The sequence below is a fragment of the Antechinus flavipes genome, chromosome 4 (genome assembly GCF_016432865.1).
Source record: "Antechinus flavipes isolate AdamAnt ecotype Samford, QLD, Australia chromosome 4, AdamAnt_v2, whole genome shotgun sequence".
Taxonomy (NCBI): domain Eukaryota; kingdom Metazoa; phylum Chordata; class Mammalia; order Dasyuromorphia; family Dasyuridae; genus Antechinus; species Antechinus flavipes.
The window spans coordinates 46,821,267-46,832,614 of NC_067401.1; the positions used below are offsets into that span (position 1 = coordinate 46,821,267).

Genomic DNA, 11,348 nt, shown 5'->3' on the forward strand with positions numbered 1-11,348 from the left:
TCATTTATGAGCATTACGATCATGAGATCATTTAAATAGTTATAAATGAAACAGTTTAAAATAATTTAAATATTTTACATTTAGTTAATAGCTAAATTTATAAATACATTTAGTAAGTGAATGTATTTAAATTTTAAATAAAAAAACAACAAAAAAATCAAAAATAAAACTAAAAGAAATCTATTCCATCTTCACTTATACAAAACTATGTTAAGTATGTGAAGAATATGAAATGGGGCAGCTAGTTGGTGCAGTGGATAGAACACCAGCCCTAAAGTCAGGAGGACCCGAGTACAAATCTGGTCTCTTAACACTTCCTAGCTGTGTGACCCTGGGCAAGTCACTTAACCCCAATTGCTTCAGCAAAAAAATAAAAACAAAAAACCCCCCAAAAAACAAAGAATATGAAGTCACAGGCCTAAATTTTGTGATTTGTGAAGAATTTTATCTATTAAGCAGGAGTATATGTTTAATCCCAGAATGGGGAGCCACTGAGAGAGGGAAGAGGTGACCAACTGGATATGGAAGATGATTTGATGGAAAGCATGAAGATAAGCATACCAATTAGGCATGGCAGGATATAGGTACTATATTACAGAATGGACAAAACTTGACAGCTGATTGGATGTGGGGAAAAGAAGGAGGAAGGAATCCTTCATTAGATGGTCTATGGTCTATCAAATATACACAAATTTTATTTGGAAATGGCCATTTCCCAAACAATATTGGCTTCCTCTTAATGAGAAATGAATTCTGATAACAGAGCAATCATTAAATTATATTGCTCATGAAGTAATCATTAAATTATATTACATGTGAAACAAATATTTGATGACTACAGGTAGTTTCGATTTAAAGACTAGTCTTGAAAAACATGGTCAAATTTGAACTTGGAGAGAAAAAGCCCTCTTTAGATAACCTAAATCAATAGTCGACAATAATCTCACTTCTATCCCTCCCAAAAATCCTCTAAGAGAACCAAATCCAAGGAGAAAAAAGGCCTTGACCTATACACAAAATAAAGGCAAGTTTACATCCAGAGGCCTTTATGTTTTAAAGGTCAATAGTTGGGAGTGAAAGTAAGATAGAAGGCTTCTTCCAAAGAAGAGAACAATTCTCTAGCTGAGTCTCTATCTTATCTGCAAGTATGAAATGAGTCTAAAGATAGAGGAAACATTCTTGACATTCTTTCCTACAATAGAGCACCATGGAACTAGGAAATAAGGACTTGCGTGGAAGGAATTAGTGGGGTCTTTGAGAAGGCCACCTGGGGCTCACTGCTTCCAATCACCTGTTTGAAATAAAAAAGACAATTCAAATGCCTTTTAAAAATCTCCAAAAGTCTAAGTTCTGGTATGCCAATTAATTTTGATCATCTGTTTAATTGCCAGACCCACCCCCATCTCTGCTGCTAAATTAGGTTGGAAAAAAGCTATGGATCACAGGACTAGGACATACGAAATAAGAGCCATCAGAATGCTGAAAATCTAGGGTTTATGTTTTGGTGGTATTTCTATGTCCAGTGTCTCAAACTATAAATAACTATGTGGTTCAGTGGATAGACTGCTACTTTGACAACAGGAAGATCCAAAATCAAATCCTGCCTCAGCCTGTGCAAGTTATTTAAAATCTGCATCTCAATTTTCTCCTCTGAAAATACAAGTATACCCACCCTCACAAGTTTTCTGTGAGCAAATGAGATGCAAAGTACATGTGAAGTACTTTGTAAATCTAAAAGTAATTAAAAAACGTGACTTGTATCGATACTGATCAAATAATATATTTAACATACACACACACACACACACACATATATATATATACTGATCAAATAATATATTTAACATACACACACATATATATATATATATATATTTCATCTTCAAGATGAGCAAATGGACTTGCCTAAGAATCTAACTTCAAAACCAGTGCTATGAGATTTCTTGGATTTTTAGATTCATTTACAAAATAAGTGACTCTCCAAGAATAGCATATCAGTGAGAAAAATGAGCTCTGATTTGGTATCCAGAAGGCTGTCCTAGTATTTTTCCCTTTCTTTGGCCATCTTTGCATATTTTTTAAAAAGTGCTTTACATAAAACTGTTTTAAGAAAAAGACAGAGATGATTTAGAAGCAATGGACAACTTTTTCACAATTATAATTTCTATCCTTTTTAAATTCAGGTGTTTTATTTAAATTGGATCAAATTCAGAAGAGCTGGAGAATCTGGCTTGAAGATATATGAACAAAATGGAACTTCCAAGTTATAAGGAGGTCAATATTCCTGCATCTCAGACCTACTAGTGTGCTGGTGTTAGATTGAGTGAACATCTCCTAGACCATCTTCTCTCATTTATAGCAGAGGATAAGAGGCAAAGGGATTTGACCTCTGGACAAGTCAGCATCTCGAAGTTGTGAAGGGAAGCTAATTTTAAAATATATCCTGCCCTTTAAGGAACTTATATCTTATTAGTGGATATAAAACCCTTATTGTCTTAGTTGTTTGTCTAACATTTCCAGCTGAGAAGGGATGGAGGCAAGGAAGAAAGGAATCACAGAAGTCTGCTTCCCCATTATGCTATGAGAACTTGGTAGTCTAAAGTCCCTCTGGACCTTTGTACAGTACAGCACCCCTCCACCACAACTTTAGATGGAGGTAAGGGGTGGTGAGTGGGTAGAGTATCTGCAGCATTCAGAGGAAGACATCTAGTATTGAATCAAAAAATTGACTTTTCAATCAAAGGTCAGTAGTCATTTCTTACTCAATCTCTGCCTTAGTTCTCTTATATAAAGGAGGAGTGGTTTTTTTTTCTAGTTTCTGAAGAATGTATATTCTCATTTATTATAAGGGGCTGTAGATTGAGCTGAACTTAATCTTTGAAGATTATCAAAAGACTTAGTTAGGTGACCTGTCCAATTTAAATGACAGCTCTAGAATATGAAACTAAGTTGTTTTGAAGATGTTGCAACAGTAAATCAAGAAAGAAATACGAATACTGTACAAGACTTAACCAGGATCTGAAGGCCAAGAAAATAGCTGGAGGGGAAGGAGGAAGGAGAGGAAAGGCTTGATTTTTTTAACCTATAAAAGCCTAGAGAAAATGTTATAGTTTGTACAAATGTGAATCACTCTAGAATTCTTCCTATTCTAAGTCTCCTTTAGCAAAATCCATAAATTGCACTTGGTACAACGTTTTTCTCCTCTATAAATGGGTTCCCAGGACATGCAAGTCTCCTGTTCCTTTCCAATCCAAAAGAAAGGGCTGGGGGAGTTTGGAAGAGCATAATCTGGCAAACTGGAGAGTAAACTCCCTTTGTTTCATATCCATACACTATCTCTAGACCTGGGTGCCAGCCAGTCACACAGCAGGAGACAGAGAACAGGAGCTGCCCCAGGGAAGAGAGTAAGCCTTTACCAGCTGGTCCCTCACCCTAAACAAACAAGGCACAAACAATAAAAACGGTTTCTTTAAATTCTTAATAGAATCTAATCCCTTTTTTTGTAGGTTTTAAATTTTTTTCCCTTAAATTTTCCTTTCCAAGATTCAGGTTAATACCCCTAGAGGTCAATGGACTGGAGAACAGTTATTAAAAAAAAACTTAAATATAAGGCACTCTGTTAGAAGGTGTATAGGGTAGCTCTGAAAGAAAGTTTTTGATATTAAGGCGCTAAATCATTGTACAACATAGGCAAATCAAGCTATTTTCTTAGAAAATCTAAATTATGCACATATTCCTGAGCACTGCTTCATTTTCCAAATACTGAAATAGTGAGGTTTATCGAAAGACTGCTCATCGCACACTATTTGGGATAGAGGGTTAAATCCATAGGATTCCAGCCTTCTCTTGGAGGTTCAATATGTCCTTCTCCCAGCCTTTCTTGCAATCTCTTCAAGCTATCTTCTGCCAAGCCAAATCTTCTGGCTGATGCCCAAGATAGCTGTTGCTACTCTTTACACAAGACAATGATTCTATGCCTTTCAAAAACAAGCGACCAGTTTTAGATCCTGAAGAAACATGAAGACCATCTAATCTAACTCCCCTTACTTTTTAAATGAAGAAAAATAGGGCCCAAAAAGACTAAGTGATGTCTAAAGCCATATATGATAGTAAGTATTCATCAAATTGAGGTTTAGTAAACTTATAACTAAGCAAGCTTTTTTTAAAAAATTAATATAAGAACTTGTGCTGTTCTGAATCCTAAAGCCATGTCAATACCATGAACCATTATACTAGACATATACCAAGCTCAAAATCCAAAGGTTCCATAAATCTCAAATGTTCATAGCAACACTTTGCATGGGAACAAGGAGATGCAAAGCCCCCTCCATCAATAGAGAAATAAACAGATAAATTATAGTACATGTAATAGATTATGAATTCATTATAGAGGTGGAGGACCAATCTCCCCATTTCCCCAAGGTCTTTTTTAATCTTTAGTAGTTCATTAGGTAGGGAAAGTGAGAAATACTGTATTTTTAAAATGAATGGGATGTGATATAAGAGCAAAGAGAACAGTAAAATAATAATAATAATAATAATAAAATAAATAAATAAAAGCTTTAAATTATCATATATTTCTTGGCACCTAACCAGAAATACTGGGGTGGAGTGGGAAATGCATAAAAGGTAGTCTCAATGAAAGTACACAAAAAAACACAGCCATCTTCTGCCCTTAGACTTATGGGAAAATCCAACACTCTGCAAACATCCTAATGATCAAAAAGTTAACACACTCAGAAGAAAAAAAAGAAAAAGAGAAAAAAAAAAAAAAAGGAGGGGGCCAAAGTCCAAAACAAAGGGTTTGTCCCAAGATTTAAATTTGTAATCGCTAACAGAAATTAACCAGATAACTTTTTTTTAAATGGATTGCAAACAACTCCATTTCATTTTGTGCTTGAAACTAGGAAACCAGGTGAGGGAATCACTATAGGTTCTAGTTCTATTGGATTCTAGTTCTGACTCTAAATAGGCTGGTGATGTGGAAGTCAGTTGTACTAATGATCTTCTAGATTCCATCTGAGGCTAATATTGTACAAATCTAGGCCAGTGCCTTAGGATCAAAACATAAAATGAACCAAAGAGGGAGGGGGTAGGATGTTCTGGTATATTCCAGGTTCTATTAGTTACCCATTCCCAAATATATCACAATAAATCAAAGGAATGCAAAGACTTATTTTCCAGAATCTTGAAGAAATTCAGTACAATTAATTAGGTGAGTCATATGGCAAAGAACATTTTCTCTATGACTTCAGCCAAAGCATATACTTCCTCTCATCCAGTCAATTCAAAGCAACAAGAGAAAGTCCAAACTTGCCTTAGTTCTCCTTCCTCTTACTCCAGAAAGGAAAAAAATGGTGTGAGAACAGAAGGCCGTTTCCTGAAATTAGAAACCTAAGCCATTTTTAGAATCGACACCTGGGAATCTATTAAAGCTTGCCATATGTGTCTTATACGTATGTAAGAGTGTGTGTGCATATATATACACATATACACATGTGTATATGCATACATACAGCTGAAGCATAGATATTTTGGATCTTAAGGAGGTGGACTCAAATTTTTCCATAAAGATTGGAGCATAGCACATACAAATGAATTCACAATTTAGCAGTCCAAATCTAGATAGGCAATGGAAAGAAATGATTTCTTTTTACTGATTATTATTTCTCCTTGTCCAAGGATAGGTTCTGTACAAGTTACTGTCACACTACTGCAGAAGATATAGGAAAAACAGGCTGGCTTATCCAATTTGGAAAGCTATTAAAATACTTATTTTAAATAAAAGGGGAATTTTATAGATATGTTTGCAGAGGACTCAACCTATGACAGATATGCATTTTAAAATCAAGAATGTGCTAAATCTGAAGAGTACAAGATATTACGAATATCAACAAAAATCCAGTTGCCCAGTGAGAAAGATGCATGGGATTTGAGAATCACGAGATTGGAGTTCAAATCTTATTCCAGACTTACTAATTCTGAGGCTGGGGAAAACCACTCATTTTCCCTGTGTCTTAGTTTTCCTCATCCAAAGTTTTTTTTTTTTGGGAGGGGGGAAGTAAAATAGAAGCACCCCTACCTTAGGAGATTGCTTTCAGGACCAAATAAGTATGCAAAAATATTCTGCACATTTTTAAATTCTATGTAAATGCTTGCTATTAAGTAGACAATAAGTACTGTTATTGTCCTTTTGGCTAAGCAATTGGGGTTAAGTGACTTGTGTAGGATCACAAAGCTATGAAGTGTCAAGTATCTGAGGTCATATTTGAATTCAGGTTCTCCTAACTTCAGGGCTGGTTCTGTCCCTGCTGCTCCCAGTTATTGTCCTTTTCAAATGACTTGCCCAAGATCACAAAGTCTAGTGACCGAAATTTAAACCTAGGTCTTCTAAAGTAAAACATTTCTCTGTATTCTTGGATGTTCACTCTCTGCAGTAATTAGAAACCCAAAATTATCAGCAGGTTTAGTTTTATTCTCCTTGTTGCCATTATGCCATCCTCACAGCATAAAATTTTAATTAAAAAATGAAAGCCTTTCTGACTCTTAACTGGTCGTAAACCAACATTTCCATTCATTTTCCTCTCCCAAAGTCTTTTTAAATCCATTCTTCCCTACATTTTTTCTTCCCCCCAATGTGGATTAGTTTCCATGGATTATAGCTGGAACCTTAGTGAGATATGAATGTAGCCAAATAAACTTACAATTGAGAATTTACTGGTCAAACAAGTTTCCAGGCTTTTTTTTTTTTTTTTTTTTTTTTTTTTTAATTCTAAAGGGCAGGGGCTGAGGAAGAAGCAATGATGGCTGCCAATTTGAGGACATTTTTATATTTAATCTTTAAAATTATTAAACTTGCCACCTGAAGATTCTGCCATGATTAGCATCAACCCTGGGACCACAAGGAGGAAGTCTTTCTATGGGGAAGGGGTAACATTAATTAGCTAACTCCAGATTTTTTTATCTCACTCATCTATCTATAACCTAGAGGAAATGTACCATTTTAAATAGAGGGCCAGTCACCTTAGTGCTACCAAGTTACTGGCAAGAAATACTACAAAATAGCAAACAGTAAGTAATCCAGAGCAGTTACACCCTTTCAGAAAGGTACACTGAGAACCCAGGAGGCCATGGAGCTGTTACAGTGTAACACTCAGAACAATCACCAGGCAAGGGTGTGATGCAATCTAGAACTCAACTCTCCTCCACCCCTGAGGTCAGAATGACTAGTTCCTGCCATAATTCAGCTCGAAAGTAGCCAGGCCCCGGCAAACTTTCCACTCCAAGACTCCATTTACAATTTTTAGAGTCTAAAGTACTAGGTTTTTATTAACAGCCAGAGGCTATTTAGTCACACTTTCAAGTGGAGCTCCAAAAGGGCAGCTGATAATGTTATAATACAACCAGGATTTCTGCTGACTGCTTGTGCAATCTTCATAGAGATTTTAAAAATCACTCCTCCTCTGGGTAGAATACTTTTCCAGTTAATTATCCAAGTTAATATTCAAACACACAGTCAAGGATTACAAGGAAATTCTAACCAAGACCAAGGTATAGAGAAACTTCCTAAAGGCCTCAATGAAAAATTAAGACTTTATTTAAAAAAAAAAAAAATCAGTTTCTAAAGACAATCATAAACAACCCTTATGGAGAATTTTTTTTTTCAATTGGAGAAAAAATGCAAGGGAGGGAGTAAGAGCTGGAAAATACTTTAGAGGTCATTTAGTTCAACCCCCTCATTTTACAGATAAGGAAATTGAGGCCCATAGTTTTTAATGTGCCCAAGGTCACACAGGTAACAAGAGAGCTAGGATTTGAACCTCAAGTTCTGACTCCAAATCTAGTCCCCCCCCCCATTACTCTAACCCTAGAGCCCAAAAAACTTGATGGAATTTAGTTTTAATTTCTCTAGGGAAACTGATCCAGTCCTTTAATGGGTAAACCTATAGCAAAATGAAGTTTTTTCAGAAATGGTACATTATAGATCCATGTAAGAACCATCATCTATATGCCTTACCCTTAAAAAGTAGGGTGTAGGGAAAAAGAACTAGGAAGGCATAACTAAGTCAACAATGACCTTAAAAAAATTAGCTGCCAGCCTAGGCTTCCGGGTAAACCAATTATCAACAGGCCTTTTAGTCAACCCCTCCACCCACATTTTAATCCCCATATGGAAAAATCCCAAAGCTTCTTCATGAAAGTTTTCTGAACATTTGGATTATCACATTAAATCACCGGGGTGAGGAATGGGGAGGGAAAAGTTGGGGGAAGGAGAAGACACAAAAAAACCTTTTATGTTATCTCACCCATCAAGAACCACCACATACCAAAAAGGAAAAAAAAAAAGCAAGTCCAAACAACTCATTCAACTTAGCAGAGTACCAAAAACATTCATTAAAATTCAGCAGTCTAGGATCTGATTATCTTCCCATGTATAAGAATTTAGGATATTTAACATTTACTAGGAGAATCAAGCAATGAGAGCTACCCCATAAAAACATTAAAATTCAGCAATTTAGGGTGTGATTATCTTCCCATTTAAGAGTGTAGGGTAGTTGCCATTTACTAGGAGAATCAAGCAATGAGAAACTCCCCATAAGACACCTGGAAGCTAATTTTCCAGCTATACTTTTGAAAGATCTTTTGCTCAGATCTAAGCCTGAGGAAAATGTTTCAGAAAGAACATTGAACATGACTTTATAACAGTTTCCTCAATATTCTTCCCAAGTCTAAATATATAACTTTTCCAAAGACAAACTGTCATTTGGAGATTAATAATTCTCCAGGTCTGCACTTTTTAAAATGTCAAACAAAATCTAGATTACTTAACTTTGGGGATAGTCATTTATAATGTGCATAAAAGCTTCCAAGGAAGTACAAAGGGCCAAGGTTTTTTTTTTTTTAAATATTGGAATTTTTTTGTCTTCTTGATATGACTAGGATGTTGTAAAACTCCTTGAGGCCAGGCTTCTACCTGACCCATTTTTTAATCTCCCCCAGGGCTAGCATGGTGCCCAGGAAATTGATGAAGTTGTTAAAGGTTTGCTGAATTGAGGTAAGAATTAGAAATCATATATGGCAAGAGGGAAAGAGATTTCACAAACTTGAATATTTTATCTAAGGTTACAAGACATAGTTGATGCAGTCTATCCCTGTTGTACTTGGCCCTAAAACCAGAGGACAGATTGGTGCATTTTAGTCTTCTTCCTAGGATGTCTTTTCCCAATCTTGTCTTTTTTACTGCAGCTTCCCCATGCTTCAAATGTACTCACCCTCCTCACCCCTGCATCCTTTAAGGTCCCAGATCCTGCATCAGTCCTACTCCCCTCCCCCAACACTGGGAGTGCCTTCCCTCAGAGATTACCTGGCATTTACACTGTATCTTGCAGGCATATACTTGTTTGCATATTGTCTTTCTCCTTAGAATTGGAGCTTTGTGGGCAAGAATCAGACCGTCTTTCTTTGTATTCCCAGTTCTTAAAGGCAAAATACTGGCACGTAGTAGGCACTACCTAGATGCTTAATGAATAGCCCATCCATTCCAGGCACACCACTGGCTTCAAACTCTGGCAGAAACGGCATTTTTCTGAAGGAATTCAGCCCTAATCTCCCCAATTCCTCTCCTCTAATCTACAAACCCTTAACAGTGAATAGCCACTTTTGTACTCGCGAGGATAGTGAAGTCATATCACCATAGGTCACAGTTAGGTAGGAGTAAACTCCCAGAGGGCAGGGACTGGGATTTATATTATTATTATTATTTTTTTAAACTTAATCCTCTTCCCTCTCCAGGGCCCTTCCCTGCCGCAGAGGAAACCCGGTTCCACGTGATTAGGGGGACTGTTCTTGGGTAGTCAGAAATGGGCACGGAAAAGTAAGCTACCCACCAGGATGCAAGGAAGGGAGGAGGATACACATCCAGCCTCACAGAAGCTGAGACAAAAAAGCAAGCCCATCAGCGTGCCAGCCCCATCCTTCTCAGGGCTGCACCTTAAAGACATGGTGCCAACGGGCAGGTCCTGAGTTAGCAGTAAAAGCACCCCGTTAAGTCTCTCAATAAGTATACCTTCCAGGCCACTTTTGGGCGGTGCAGAAGGCACACCCCAAGTGGCAAAAAAACTCGAGGTTGGGACCCGGGGGTGGGGGAGCCTCAGCAGGAAGGGAAAACCCAGAGGTCGGGTTTTTCCCTCAGGGAGTTGGGGGGAGGGGGAGGCCTTTCGGGCAGTTCGTTAGCTCAAGGGGAAAGAGACGGGACTCTCTCCGTAGCAGCCTTCCCTCCTCCCGCTCCATCCAAGCAGCCACCGGGAGGGGGTCGCGCGCAAAGGCGCGGCGGAGAGGGAAAAGCCAGCTCCGGCCGGCGAGTCAGGCGTCCCCGGGGTGGGCGGGCGGAGAGGAAGGGAGTTCTCGCCCTCCAGGCGCACCGAGAGGGAAGGGGCGGAGGGAGGGAGGCGGGAGGTGAGGGCGGGGAAACGGGTCATTCAGGGATGGAGGGAGCTGGCAACCGGTTCCTTCCCTGGGACCGCCCTTGGCCGTCTCGCTCGGGGGGCCCCCCTCCCAGCCTCCGGGCCGCCACCAGTCCTAGCCCCGCGACCGTCACTTTCCCCTCCTCTCCGCCCCAGAGCCCCTAGAGGAAAGTGCCCTGCCCTCAAGCTCGCACTGCCCCCAACCTGCGCTCCCCTTTTAACTCCTCTCCCCAGCTCCATTTCCAAAGGCGTCTCCATTCAAGAGCTACCGCTTTCCCCTTCTGTCCAATGTCAGGTTCTCATCTTCCTCTTCCTCTTGTCCCCCTCCTCCTCCCCCTTTCCTTCTCCCACCCCTCCCCCTTTGCCGCAGTCTCCCTCTCCCTCTCCACTTCCTTCTCCTCCTCCTGCGCGCTAGCTCTGCGTAGCGCTCGCTCCCCCCTCTTCCTCCTTGTCTTCCCCCCGCGGCTCGGCTTTCTGCTCCGAGCCGGTGGAAAAAGGAACGCAACTTACCCCCTTCCCCATGGCTGCGGTGGTCTGGTGCCCGCTGCGCCGGGACCTGTCGCCTTCTGAATCAAACAGGTAAAGGGATCCACTCCCGGCGCCGGGCCGAGAGGAGCTGGAGCCGGGGCTGGGGCTGGGGCCGGGGCTGGCTCAAGGGGCGAGCGGGGCGCGGGCCGCTCCCGCTCCGGCTGCCTGCTGCTGCCGCCGCCGCTGCCTCTGCTGCAGTTGCCACGTGTCCGCCTCCTCCTCCGCGCCCCAGTCCCCACTGCAGCTAAAGCTGGCGCCTACTCCTCACTTCCTAAAATATGCAACCTGCCTCCTTGCCCCGCCCACGGCCCCGGCACGTCACAGTTACCGGAGCAACTCGACACCCGGGCTCCCTTC

General features: G+C 40.2%; 1 protein-coding gene across 1 annotated transcript in view; it reads right to left on the reverse strand.

Annotated features, from left to right (window-relative positions):
* The window catches only part of ATP1A1 (ATPase Na+/K+ transporting subunit alpha 1), a 32,193-nt gene extending 21,078 nt beyond the window's left edge, over positions 1-11,115 (reverse strand). The window contains exon 1 of the mRNA XM_051992927.1: positions 10,974-11,115. Within this exon, the coding sequence (XP_051848887.1) occupies positions 10,974-10,985 (12 nt within the window). The 5' untranslated portion in view covers positions 10,986-11,115. The remainder of the gene's footprint in view (positions 1-10,973) is intronic.
* Between the last annotated feature and the right edge of the window lie 233 nt (positions 11,116-11,348).